Raw genomic sequence first — 15,101 nt, forward strand, 5'->3', positions numbered from 1 at the left:
AGAAAATGTCATGTTCTAATTTAAATACTAGTATACATTGAGGCAGTTAGCATGGTTCAGACTTGCATGTATGCAACCCGCTTAAAATACTGTACAGGCTAATCTTTGTTATTTAACAGTTTAGTAAATCAACTATTGATCAAATGTACAAACATATTGTTACATACAGCAGAGAACATGCATGAAAGTCTATGGAATCCTTACCTATCAGGCTATGCATATTATTTTCAGAATTGAAGTACTTCGTATTACGCCATTTCTCTTTCTGCATTTTACTGTGAGCGCAGATAAGCATCATCTCATTCTTTGGTTCCCAAGAATAGGAAACAATTTGGGTGATAAGTCTAAAAGGGCAAACTGACCAGCACAACAGGTTTTTTTACTCCACCCACCTCCATAAATACTCCCACACTAAGGACACATTATGCTCATTACTGAAATGATGAGCGCATCAGCGTAAAATAGCTTCAACTTCATCTAATTAAAGACTTTACAATAATCTCACCAATAAAGGCATGCCTAGCTCTAGCTATTAACAAGTACTATAAGTAGTCTCAGTTTGATCAGAGCCTGCTTTTACAGTAATGCTTTTTACTGACTTCTTACATAATGCAAAGTATCCTTGAGTTTACATCATGCCTCTGAACCAGGAACAGAATAGCAACCTGCCCTGACAGTTGCATTAACAGACGTGGCAGTGTAGCAGGACAGCAGAAAACAAGAATTCTTACTTCGGCTTGGCCTACTAGTTTATTTCAGCAGTTCCCAATCTGTGGTATGGGTACCACCAGTGGTATGCAGACAACCTGTCAATGGTATGCATTAACAGATTTATTATAATTACTTTATACAACAAAAATTTGCTGGTGGTGCTCAAGGTTGAACTGAAAATTTTGCTGGTGATACTTAAGGTTGTATCGTTCTAAACTGGTGGTGCACAAACTGTCAAGAGTTTGGGAACTCCTGGTTTAGTTAATGATACAAACATCATAATGCACAGACTCATCTCACTGAGGAACTTAAGTCCCAATTTAGCTTCCTTAAATGTATTTAGCAGTAGCAAACAGCATACCATGCCTGACATGTGTGACAGTGGGAGGCGGGCCAAGACATTCACCTCAGAATCAAAGCTATTTTTAAAAGCTTCATATTGTAAAGATACACTTTTGTGTGTTGTTAGTTTCTCTTAGGATTTTAAGACTTAACAATTTTAGAGCTTAAGTTTATGTCTGTTACATTTATCCATAAGTATTTCATAAATGTTTGTGTTTCACATTATCTGGACTGCTTTCTTCTTTATTTGCCTGCAATATTTCATTGTTAGCGACCTACCTAATTCACAGAGGCTGCCTCCAAACTTTGTGGCTTCAACACTTTGTGGCCCCAGCACAGCACTAGGAACCATTTTTGCTGCAAAGCGTAGTGTGCCCCCACCATGCTTCTGACTGGCCCACAGGCCCTGGAAGTCGTGCCCCTCCCCAGAGATTGGCAGATTGCTACCTGTCAATCTCCAAGGAGGGGTGTGACTTCTGGGGCCCCTTGGCCAGTTACAGGCATGTCCCCCACCCCACTACAAAAATCCCCCGCCCCCCCCCCGCCCCCGATGCTTCAGGATGCCAGGGCTTCCTATCTCCATTTGCAGCTGCCTTTCACCCCCCTCCTCACCAGTTCCTTTTTCCCTATACCTGCGCTTTTTTGTGGGAAACCTATCAAATTTGCATTTTTCATGTAAATCATAAAACTGCGCATTTGGTAGGTCCCTACTCATTGTTAAGATCTCCATTAAAATTTCGCTAAACTCACTCCTTCAAAGCAGTGGTGCTCAACCTCAAATTTGGCATGTGAGACTCCTCACAGGTCTGGAAATTTGGCAGCAGGGAAGCAGGGGCTGCATTAATTTCCACAGTTCTACCACAGCGTACATGGGGCCAGATCCAGCACGCTCCACAGACTGGCCCTATGGCACACATCAGGCCCACAGGGCTAGAAGGTTGAGCACCACTACTATGAAGGATCTGGCTTCTTTGGGACAGGTGCCTCAAACTTCCCTTTGTGCTCAAATTATTTTTGGCGGCCAACAATTACCATGTGAAAGCCAATGCAATCCTGACCTCAGCCTGCAAAGTTTCCATAGCAGTAACAGGATGCGATTAACCCTGATCAGATATATCCAGAATGAGCAGCATATCTATCCTGCAACAAGGCACGCAATGCTTAGACCCATCACACTAGCTCCACCAAGGCCAGTTCCCAACTTAGGGGTAGTACAGCTGCATTACAGTGACTCAAAAGCAGAATTTACTAGTTCATAAACAAGGCCATATTAATGTGGCTATATTGCTTCTGGACACGAAGTGAACACATAGTCTCTTGGCACACTACCACCTTGCACCACACAGATGCTCCATTTCAGAACTGCCTTCTTTTTGGACAACTAGTACTCCCAATCAGAAGGGCTTAGTGGTGGGATGGGCACCCAAGTTCTTGTCTATGGGGAAAATAATTGCACAGGCAATTGACAGAAGTGGGCCATCTGCCAGAGGAATACCACATGTCCCAGAGACAGAAATTTCTGGAGAATTCTGAGACCCATGAAGAATTGGGACAAGGCTGATGGGGAGAAGGGGACGTGGGGGAGGGATTACTGGATTTATTTAGGAGGCTCTCTCTGCGATATGTATGGTCTTTGTATCCCAGGCTTTGGGAAGTCCAAGTCTTCAGGCCCCCAAATGCTGATAGAATCAGCAGGAAAACTGATCTCTAAAAAAAATGGCAGGACTAGCAAGTAGACAGGTGACAAGGTAGCTTTTCTCCAATATAATAATTCCTTTTCTTGCTTGTCTCTACCAAATGTCTGTGGGACAGTGGGAAGAATCTTGGAGCTCTGAGGTTGCCTGTGGATTGGTTTGTGACAGGAAGAAGTAGGGCTAGACTTGAGATTTTGGACATCTGCTAGGCAGAAGCTGATAAAGGAGACTGTCAAAGTTTAGAGACAGAATTCTAGTTGGAATCTTTATTTAATTTTCCATCACGTGAAAGATGTGGGGACATGTAAAGATATAGGAGGTAAGAAGAGAAATGCAACCGGTTTTCCTATTACCAAAACTTAAGATCACTGGATAATCAGTTTAACCCCTGGGCAAACAGACTTGCAAAATCTCCATCAAGTACTAGTCTATAGAATCAGATGGGAAATCTTAGAGGTATCACAAGTGATGCAATTACTACAAAAGCAGTTATTGAATTAAGCAGTATCATTATTGGTGAGAGTTGCATGCTTATAGTTTACCAGTCTTATTCTGACAGATTTTTGTTTGATTTTTTTCATAAAGACTTAAACTGATATTCATTGCCTAGTGTCAAGAGGCATGGACCAGCATTCTGCCACTACTCATCCTTGGAAAATTCACTTTGCCTCTATTTTTCCTTTCCATTTCCATCACTTGTCCTGCGATTACTAAGCATCTACATCACCTAAAGTAATGGATGCCTTATTTGGATTATAGTAGTGCCTGGTGTCATAGAATCATAGAATAAGGGTAAGAAGGGACCTTGTAGATCTTCAAGTCCGACCCCCTGCCTGGGCAGGAGAAAAAACTGGGCTCAAATGATCCCAGCTAGGTAGGCATCAAGCCTCCTCTTAAAGACCCCCAGGGTAGGAGCCAGCACCACTTCCCTCGGAAGTTGGTTCCAGATCCTAGCCACCCTAACTGTGAAGTAGTTCTTACAGATGAGACACAATGAGACTAATGAAATCACAGTGAATACAGTAGAGATTACCATCCTAACTCACACTTTACCTATCCCAGACTTTCCAAGCAGATATCTTGTAAATGTATATAAGGAATTATATAGCAAGGATAAGAGTATGAAATCAAACAATGGCTGAACATAGTCTAAGAAGCCAGTCTGAAGTGTTTAATTAATTTGCAAATGGATAAATAAACTTGCTTTAGAAAAATAAGCGCTCTAAAGAGACACTGAATTTCTTGCACAATTCAAATGACAGCACAATATGAGTTTAGCTTTGGATGTTTTAAAGGTTCCTTTTGAGACCGTAAGGACCAGCCTCTCAAAAATACAGAGTTAAATTCAGAAGAAAGTGAAGACACTTGCACAGAAAAAAATTGCTAGCCTCAGCTGAAATATTATCTGACCCTGCAAAGCTTCCAATATCCTGCCTGGGACACTTCAGCCCCACAGATACTTTGGAAAACATGTTTTTGGGGTGCTTTTTAAAGAAGCAAAAGCAGTTTTAAGTATGAAAACAACAACATAACTTTGCCACTATAAAACAGTTTTGTTATTCGATTCAAACAGCTCTGACTAAATAAGACCTCAGGATAGTAATCTGAGGATTCTGTATACCATTTGCAGTGCATCTTCTAAAGTTAAACATATTTAGAGGCATTTTCATATTGGATGAGATGAGTGATCCAAACATCCTGTCTTGGCTGTAAACACAACCGCATGCCCTGAGAATGGCAGTGGGCATAGCCATACTGCTTCTTGTGAAGCACTTTTAATCTTCTATAGAACTCTGGAGAATCTCCTTAAAAATAGTGAATGCAGAGTGCATGGAAAATGATAGTTACCTGCAAGATCTCTTCACTTCCTCTGGTTGCAAGTATTATGTTACAGCTTTTAATTATATGGTTATGGTATTCATAAACAATATACATGTTTCCCCCTACAAGTTACAAAGGTAGCATCTATTTGTTATACAGATAATATAGCACAGTAATTACCAACATGAAAAGTTGAAGAACCGCACATTAGGCTTAAAATGAGCTATAAGTAACATATCACAGCAGAAGGCAACCTACAGCCCCATTTGGGCTGGATCCTGCCTGCAGAGCCAAAGGGGTTCTGTGATATATCCTCAGCCTTTCCTCACGTGGCAGGCAGAAGCAATGGTGACAGACTGCTGTGGGGTGGAGTGGCCACTGCGACTACAATTGCTCAGGCTGAGTTGCAAGCAGTCCATGCTTAGAACTAAGCTCCATTAAAGTGGCTCCCTGCTGCAAAGTAGTGACTCCTGACCTGCAGCACCACTTCTCAGCACACAAAACACACAAGTTTGTAGTTAACTTTGTAGCCTGCTGCCCTTTTTCTGAACTTAATCCAAGGAAACGAGCAATAGCTGAATGGAATGGCTCACAAAGCTGACAAATCACTAGAAGTGCATAGAGTTTAAGCTATGCACTGTAACAATTACCTTGAGTAAACAACAAAATAGAGAAACTGTAAACACATACAATGGTAAAAGATCTGATACGTCACTGTGCACAAGAAATAACACATAAGAACACACTACATTATGAACAAAACTTGAGTACACATTAAGTTATTTCATGCAACATTAACATTTCCTTAAAGAAACTGCAGGGAATGCAAAATAATGCTGGTACTGAGAAATACCACAGGATCTTGGAGACAATGAGAACCAAAAGCACCTCAGATTCACACATTCAATAGGACCTGTGAGATGAAATCTGAATTTTCAGCAGTCCACAAGAAACTTACCTTTCCCTGGCATAAAAACTCAACCCTGGCTGCAATAGAGGTGAACAAACTAGTTTAAAAAGTAAAGCTAAACTTGGTGCTTTCCATAAAGAAGAACATTTAACGTCTCAAAATAGCTACAAGCAAACATACATTTTCCCACAAAACATAAAAAGGCACAACAAATTACGCAGAACAAAAAGACGTGTAAATGCTACGTATTCTGAAAGTTTAGTCTTTTCTAAACTACCAGTGACTGTCATATATCAAGTCTCAAAAAGTTAAGCACAGGCCCTTTAAATTAACAGTTTCCCCAACTGTGTGCGCTTGGGAACTTTAAGGAACAATTCAGCTATCTTTCAGATGGGAACTGAGATGTCTCATGGCAGTCAAAAAGGGTCTAGAACAGACATGCCCAACTCAGCTAACTCATAAGGCCACATGAGTAGCACAGGCACGATCCAGGGGCCAGAACAAGAATGCAGAACTGTGTCACCTATCCTGGGGGACTGGCATTTGGCAGTGGCAGTGTTAACTGCTGTGGCTCCCAGAGCTCCACCAGTCACTGTTCCTCCTTACACCAAATTTCTGGCCTCATGAGTCAGATGATGCAGCTCTATACTGTGATTCAGCCCATGGGGCCCCCAACAAATCCAGAAATTTGGCAGCAGGACAAGCAGCAGCAATAAATACTGTCACTAATCACCACCCCACCAAATCTCTGGACTTACGGGGAGACCTACAAGCTGAATACAGACCAGATCTGGACCATGAGCTCCATCTTGGTCACCCCTGTTCTAGGGGAACAAATTTTAAGGATGTGGGACATGGCATCACACCTCCTGCCTTGAAGTGGAAATATGAATTCTGTACAAGACCATGAGAATATTTCATCCTCCAACCCACCAGTCTTAATATTAGTTCTCCTATAAGCTAATCATTCTTGTGTTTTTGCTAACCCTGCTGCAGAGTCATATCTGAACAAGCTGCACAAGCACATTTGGGATGGAGACAGCCACAAAGGGACTTAGGGGGAAAAAAGGACAAAAATAAAAAAAGCAAGCAGAAAATAGAAAGGATGTCTTTCAAGTGTCCCTCATAGTAACGACAGTTCCATTTTAGATCTGTCCGCCTGTGAACCAACTGATCTTCTTTTGGTATTGTGTAAAGTTGTCTCACAAATTAAGCCTCCTGAAACCACCTTCAAAATGTCTGTTCTAGCTTTAACAGTTTAAGAGACATGAACTCCACTTTAGAGATCTTCCAGCATTATTGTTTTTGTGCCTTTTAAGGGACTGATAGTTTGATACATTTAAAGCAGTGAATCTCTCTACCAGAGGACTTTAGGTGCCTTGGGATCCTTTGAAGGGTACTATAGAGTGTTACATAATTTTAGGACTGTTAGATGGGCAAACACAATTCACAAGATAAACCCAGAGATTTCCAAAAGGAATCCATAGGGTTAAAAACATTCTGCCCTGTTGAGGGCTTCCTGAGTTCTTTGCAATAGAAGAATTAATGTATTATTTTTTGTGAAAAGAGTGAAACTAGGAGTTGGCATTTTCCAAGAGGTGCCTTGATGCTAATAAGGTTAAAAACTACTAGTTTAAAGAAAGATCTTCCACCTTCTTCCCACCTGTATACTGTGGTATACACCAATCTCAGGCTTCACACAAATACTACTAAAACTATAGCTGTATTCCCAACACAACCCCAAAAGCTCACCTTGCAAGATTTTGTTCAGCCCTGAAAAATTCACACGATCATTAGTCAGATACTAACTAAGCATCTTTTCCCAGCTAGCACAAGATCAATCCCGCAAGCATGGTTTGAAATTGTGTACCTTTTGTACACCACTGACTGCTCTTAATCAGATGGTCTTTAATACAACTAAGCAGAATTGAGGGAACCATGGTCTTCTGGAATCAAATTTGCATATGTAGCTACAATTTCAATCACCCAATGGATTATTTTAGTGCAGTGCATGATGTAATTCACAGATTTATCATTGTGACTAGAAAAAAACTCAAAATAGAACTAGAGCTACAAATTATTTTAAGATACTTTCCCTAAAGCTATTAGTGACTACTTCACCAGAAGAGCCTTGATGGATTTTAACCATGTTCTGTAGCCCTGTAACTGACAATAGTTTTTTTTACCCCATGATTAATTACTAGATAGACATTTTGCCAACCCTTCGAAATTCCTATTTGAGTACCTTTTTCCCAGCATCCACCAACAACTCTTGATAATCTTTGCTGGATTACTACATAACTTTAGACCCAAAACTCCATCCTGTGCACCTTTCCCACTTTAATCTCAGATGACAGCTTCACTGGATATCCTCCATGCCCACGGCTACTGCTTTGCTAGAGCACACTCCAAGATACATTAAGCAGGACTGAAATTAGTACTTACCTTAAATTTCTCTAAAATATATATTGCAGAATGATAGGGAAGTTACAAATGAACCAAAATATCTACTTATGTTTAAGAAGGGCTGTCCCACAAAGGGTTAATAAACAGCCCCCCAAGCTCCTACCTGGCTGCTGCTCCCCTTACTGCTCCAGCTGCTACTGCAGCTGAGGTTTCTAAGGTACCCCTCCTTCCCACAACTTTTCCTTTTTTGTTCCTGTCCCAAGGGGCAAAGTGCCACACTACATGGCGCACAGTGGTGTGGCAGTGTGTGTGTGCATGTGTGTGTGTGGGGGGGGTGTTAATCGTTCATGCAGTACAGGAGCTGTGGTTTGCAGAAGTGTGGCCCCTGGAGAATGCAGTGCCATTGGTATGGTCTGTGAACCACAACTGCTTACAATCTGGACAGTCCTGTGTTAAACAGAATGCATCAAATTCAGTCACTGGTTTGAAAAATAAGCTACCTTAACTTCAAGAGTTTCCTGTTGACACTTTCTTGTACCAAGCTTTCCCTACAAATGTTCAAATACTGTAGCAGAATGCTAACACATGAAAATGCATGCTCTGTTAACGAAAAAGCTGTGTAAAGACAACTGCCACTCACTCTGCCATTCCTCTTGCTTCTGGCATTTTTTCCAGTTTGAACAAATACCAGTATAGCAAAATGTAATTAGAACATAAACATACTTTTGTCTAAGGTGATATTTAACACTGTATTGAAGCTTAAGAATTTTTTACCCAACTATGCTACTTTTACCTAAAATGGTTTACTCCCAGATCATGCTAAATACATTTGCAGCTCTAAATCCTAAACAGCATTCATTTTACCAGTAGCTTTACAAGTCTGTAACTCCAGACTGTCATAATTGCTTTTCACCCATCAGTCAAGAATGTGTCAGCTAGACAGTACTGCATCAACTTCAAGTAGTAGGAATCATTTAATTTCAATTAGGGGATGTTAGTAAACAAAGAGTACCCACACAGCAGTACAGAAACAAGTCATTTGGTCTATTATGACAAATGTTTAACTGATAATGCTCATGGCACTAAGCCTGCTCAACTGGCAACACAGTTTTCTGTATACGATATCAGGGGTACAACTGTGACCCCTACATGCTTGCTCCAAAATTCATTCCACAGAAGTTGAACATATGCCCTAGACTTCAAGCAGTACTTCCCTCATTTCATACATTACACAGGACTCTTCAAACCATGAAGCCTTTAGCCATCCACAACTTTCTTAAATATGGTTTTATATCAGGTGGGACAATCTACCATCTCCACTATTCAAAAATAGTGTTTTCACAAATATAGAACAGCTCATGTTTCAGGTCCAGCGTTGAAAAAATGCAAATATTGGGCACATCTTTTAACTCAATGTAGCACTACTATTTAAAACTAGTACTCAGCTACAAAATATACTCATTGCACTGAGCCTTTTCCTTTGTCAAACAGGAAAAAAGCAGTGGTTCAATGCCAAGTGTTCAAGTCGTTACAATACAGCTTATGACAGAGATGTCAAAGTTGTTTGGCCCTGTGAGCCAAATCCAGACCATGAGGCTCCCCATGGGCCAGATGACCCAAGAACAGCGGGGGCAGCCACCATTAATGCCACAAGTCCTCTCTTCTGCTGCCACCAATTAACATTGCAAAGAGATCCATGGGTCAAATTTGGCCTACAGGCTGTATGCTTGTCATGCCTGGTTTAATGACAAAAAGTAGCTAATGATATTTTCAGTGGTATGTATAAATACTATCATGATTTCTAACAACTGAATACTTCTAATGCTGAACCTAGAGCTGCTGTTTCAAGACGGCTTCACATTGCCACTCAACCTCAGGCTTGTTTTAAGTTTGATTTGTAGGGGGAAAGTAAAAGACAGAAAATGCTAGAAACAGGAGCAGGTTTAAAAGCAACAAGTTGCCTGGGCCTATCATAACCAGACCGTTTTGACCAGTCACAGCACAGGGCAGTGATCCAAGTAAATAAGCCTACCTCTAGCACCGAGCACATGAAAACAGCACATGAAGTGCAATGCTCCTGGGGCTCTCCAGAGCGAACACAACCTGACTCCACACAAGCCTCCGACTTAATCTGGAGCAGTGGCACACTTCAGTCCCAAGAAATATTTTAAAAAGGAGGCCGAGGGGACGCTCAACCAGTGAAAGTGTGACTAACCAGGTGCCTCAAAAGATCTAGCAGTTTAAACAGGATCTGGTTTTTACCATGAAGTTCTGGTGCACAAGCTGGCATTACAGCCCTACCACCAACCCTCCCCGCATGGGCCCGCTCTTCCGGACAAGTTTCTCCCGAATTTTGACCAGCCGTCTCAGGGGTTTTCACAGCACCCCACTGTCTGCTTTGAAGTTAAGGAGAGGAGGGAACCATCGCTGCCTATACTGCTCCTAAATCCAGCCCACCCCACGGCTTGAGGGAAGCCGCAGCAGCACCCCTGGGCTCCTGGGGCCAGGTCTTCGCTGACGTCCAGCCCCAGGATTCAATGAAGAGGCTGGAGGCAGGCCTCTGGGGCCCATCCCCCCGCCCCGCTGGCAGCCAGGCCGTTTTGCAGTCTCACGTGCCCGGGAGCGCAGGCCAGGCCGACTCGGCCCTCGGCGCGGGGGCCCAGACTAAGGAGCCATGGAGGCCTGCGGCCTGCCCGGGCCCGCACCGCGCAGCCCGCTCCGCTCCACTCCTCCCCGGCCGCCAGGGCCCTCGCGACCCCCCGCCGCCCGCACAGACAGGCCCCGGCCCCGACCCGCACCGTCTCCTCGGGGTCGATGTCGATCTTGAAGGTCTGCTGCTGCAGCGTCTTCAGCGTGATCTGCATGGCGGCGCCGCGGGCCCAGCGAGGCCGCCCCCGCCCACCGGCCGGCTGCTGGCGCGGACTGTCCGCGCTGCGCTGCGCCGCGCTACGCTGGGAGGGGGGTACGTGCGCAGGCGCGGAGGGCAGGGGAGAGGCAGCGCGCGCGCGCGCGCGGGAGCCGGGGGTGGCGGGCCGCGTGGGGGAGGGGTGGGAGCCGCCGCTGCTCACGGCCTGGCCGCCGCCATCATGACTCGCGTCCGCAGCCCCCCACGCCAGCCAGGGCGGGGGAGGGGAAGCGCGCGGCGCATGCGCGGGGGAAGTGGCTAGTGCGCAGGCGCGGAGCGGGATGCAAGTGGGCGGAGCCGCAGTTCTCCCTCTCTTCCACCGGACAAGTTCTTTAAAAATAAATAAAAGCCTCCGCGGGGAGGGAGGCAGGGACCTGAGGTGAATGTACGGGCTGGGCCTAGCGTGAGTGGTTATCCCGGGATAAGGACGTGTTCAGACCTGGCCTGGGTGGGCATGTTGCGGGCGTGCCAGGCCCTGCACTGTTCTGCTCCGGGACAGACGCTGCATCTCACGTCTGTTCCTGGCTTCAGACCAGCGGCTCTTGGCCTCATTTGGACTGCACTGCAGGCGGCCTCGTGCCGCCTCTCGCTCTTCCTCAACTGCGGAGAAGCCAGAGATGTCAGGTATACAGATTGCAGCCACATTGGTCTAGAGGACAAGGCAATCGGGACCTGCAGTAGAGTTTAATCTTTTATTAGACCACCATGCGGCAACCAGCGACCCTCCTGGAGCATGGTGTATGCATGAGGACCACCCAGACCTTAGATGCCTATGCCTGGGTGGAATATTTTGGAGGAGCAGAGGCTACTAGACCAACAAGATGAGAGCAAGTCTTGTTCCAGAAGAACCCAGGAAGGCCGCCACAGGGCAGAAATGTGCGGATTTCTATCTGAAATCACGTGCAGGGGTTTGCACACCTCGCCATGGTAATACTGTATAGCGCTCTTTAAAGAGATGTCACAGCACCCTAGCTGAGCACCTCCGATGCCTTGGGTAGCGGGAGTAGGGAGAGAGGGTAGGTCTTTTTTAATTGAAAGTGGCACCTTGTTCCCCTGGGAGAAGAGGAAGCCCCCAGGAACAGGCCAGGGACAGACATTACACCTGTACTGGTATAAGTGATTGGAAACCAGTCTATACCTGTAATAAAACAGACATTCAGCACGCAAAACTGGTCTATACTTGTAACAGAGCAGAATTTCAGCACAGACTGTTCAAAAATGGTGGAACCCGGTCTAGGATTTGCTTCCCCCTGCCCAAGGTTAAATGTGTGTCTGTTCATAAATGACTAGTCCTAATACTCCAGGCCACTGATGGAGCTCCAACGTGATGTTTCAAAGGATGAGTAAAATTTAAGAATTATTCATGCAGATTTAAATAACATTTTAAAAAACCTGCCTATACCAACATGTACAGGAACCCCTAACAATCCTGTAGGGTTTGAGTCCTAAATAGTAATTTTCCAATAGTGTATCCTGTGCAAATAATAAAATAACTCCACCAGAAAATATACCAGTGCGGAGGAAACAATCCCTTACCACCCTTCTCAGGGTCATGCCTCTCATTAGACCTTATCAAATAAATGGCTTTTGCACCGTCCCCAAGTCATTGCATTCAGAGTATTTAGATCATGTGGAAAAGCCCTCATGAACATCCTGTGAGTGGCACCATCTTTTTTATATAAAAAGTTTCTCCTCAAGAGCTTTTGCTGGCCACTGCAGTAAGTGATGATGAGAGAGAGCCTTTCAAGTCAGTGTAACTTTTTTTTTTTTTTTCTTCTGTATAACTGCCACGCGGCACTCTCACATTTATGTAACCTTGAAGTCTTAACTAATAAGCTAAATGAGTGCTTTGTATTTTTCTCTGTTGGCATTAAGCTACACATGTGCATTTTGTAGATTTCATTTCTTATCTAGAAGTGTTATTTTTGCAGAAATGAAACTTATGTAGAAAGTCTGCCTAGCAATTACTATGTAAAAGAAACTATCCTATCCCTGTATGCTCAGCTTATATCATAGTTAGTGTCACAGAGGCAGTCCAACCAACATCTATAAAGAGGCAAAGAAACAGAAAACAGCAGAGACGACGACTGGAAAACTATAGGCCCGATCACCCTATAGACCAGTTCTCAGCCTCTCCGTCTGGGCGTACCCCAGCGAAGACAAAGGCCTCGAAAATCCGACAACTGACAACGATTCACCGTGTTACAGTTTTGTACTGTATATCCCATTCACGAGCTGTTGACCAGTTCTGGGACTTAAAGAGCCGGCAGCCGCACCTAGCTTTGGACTAGCTCCACTGTTGGAACGCAAGGGCTGGCTCTGGAACCCCGTGAACCAACAGACCCCCTTTGTATCCGGCATACTGTAACTGAAGAAACATCGGAGACTCCACTCCTCGACTGCCTCTCATCGTAGCTTAGACAGCATACCTACGCTCGCTATACTTGTATTTACTGCAGCTTCGTTCCAACCGGCCTCCCTTCTTATTCGTAAGAGGGTGAGGCCAGGTGAGTGAATAAAATCTTTTTGGTTTACTCTATATCTACTCTGTAATAACTTCTACTACTAACAACCCATATCAATGAGCTGTTGACCAGTTCTGGGACTTAAAGAGCCGGCAGCCGCACCTAGCTTTGGACTAGCTCCACTGTTGGAACGCAAGGGCTGGCTCTGGAACCTCGTGAACCAACGGACACCCGATAGAATAAGAAAACTATCAACTTACTCTAAGTCGTCTACTTGTGCCAACTCGGCGAACCTCGAGGGCGGCTATAAAGCTACCTCCAATCCCGCCCCACAAGCCACGCGCTCGCACAGCTCCGCAAAGCCCACGGCTCCCCTAAGCGGTGCCGGAACCGCTAGCCCGGCATTCCACCACAGTCGGAACGCTTGCAGCAGTTTAGGACTCCATTTACTACAAGTTTCAGTAAACCACATACTTTGCTGAAAGAAGACAGTAGCATTCAGACATCACAGTGAGTGATCTCATTTTCCCATAATAGTAATGGATACAAACTACCCTTTTGAACTGTGTGGGCACCTGGGAGAGCACATTCATGTCCTACTGTCCCATTTTATTTTCAGTTTAACCATTGGTGCCCAATTAGTGAATTAAGTCAGATGGTAGTGGACACAACAAGAAGGAGGTCTTAATGTTCCTTACAGAAAATCCCATTGGCATTGCTATATTTCTACAAAAAATACATACTGTAAGCTGTAGACACGGTCAGTTACTGATGGACCGCACTGACCAGTGCCGACTACAGACCTAGCAGAAGCCTGAGTTATGAATACGATGTTCTTAAAATGATATACAACCAATAATCAACAAGCTTGCATTTAAGTCATAAGCAATAGCCTGGGTAAACAGAATAAGAATTTGTTTATCAAGGCCACTAGTATTAAATTAGGCCAAGAATGAATAACTGCTTTGTGGACAGTGTTTTATAGAAGCTAAAAGTAACAGCTGTTGTTTTAAGAATTAAGTTGTATGTAGTCAGCTAGAATTTTATTGGAAGAATAATGGGTCTTGTTTAACTTGTTGTCAGCCTTGGCCCCTTTCAAGGGACTTATGCTAAGTGTGGCTAAATCAGGCCACAAAGCCTGTTTCAGAGTGAACCTTTGTAAATGTGTTACAACTGGCTTAGTCAGCAAAGTAAAAGAAACAGAACATGGCAAGCCGCATTCCCAGAGGGTGAGACAGAGAGATAAGAAGTCCTCTCACTCTCTCAGAGTTGTATTTTTCACAAGGACATAGACCTCAGCTAACTGGCTTCTACAGAAAAGCTGGCATAGTCCAATTCCTAAAATCTCAGTGAAACAAATCAGAATATTAAAATAAGCCACGTATAAATATTGGGGATTTGGGAAAGGTCTCTACAAATTCAAGATGCCTGCCGCTAGCCTGCATGCTACCTTCCCCCGAGTTGGTATAGCTGAGAAACTGTATTGTGCTGTTGCAGGTAACTGGAGATGGGGTTGGCAAGCCAGTCAATGGACCGGTCCAATATTGTCAATTGACGAGTCAATTAACTGCATATTTTTTGACTGGCCAAAGATTATAGAAATTTTATATATATTTTTAAACTACATTTATTGCAATTTTCTTGACAGAAATATGATTTTTATTGCTTTTTGACACATTCCTTAATGAAAAATTTGTGCTTTTTCTGTATATTATTGGACCTGTTGGCAAATTTTTAGATAGATAGATTTAATCTAAATATACATAAGAGATAGAGCTAAGGTGTTCCCATTCCTGAAACAGAGACTTTAAAAACAATGCCAAAAATCATGAGAGTTGGTAATTCTG

The 15,101-nt window shown here is 43.9% G+C and overlaps 1 protein-coding gene across 1 annotated transcript in view; it reads right to left on the reverse strand.

The window, feature by feature from the left end:
- The window catches only part of RAD23B (RAD23 nucleotide excision repair protein B), a 52,750-nt gene extending 41,742 nt beyond the window's left edge, over positions 1-11,008 (reverse strand). Inside the window, exon 1 of the mRNA XM_090038902.1 lies at positions 10,683-11,008. Within this exon, the coding sequence (XP_089895028.1) occupies positions 10,683-10,748 (66 nt within the window). The 5' untranslated portion in view covers positions 10,749-11,008. The remainder of the gene's footprint in view (positions 1-10,682) is intronic.
- Between the last annotated feature and the right edge of the window lie 4,093 nt (positions 11,009-15,101).

Source organism: Crocodylus siamensis, chromosome 3 (genome assembly GCF_052110815.1).
Source record: "Crocodylus siamensis isolate JL-2025a chromosome 3, ASM5211081v1, whole genome shotgun sequence".
Taxonomy (NCBI): Eukaryota; Metazoa; Chordata; order Crocodylia; family Crocodylidae; genus Crocodylus; species Crocodylus siamensis.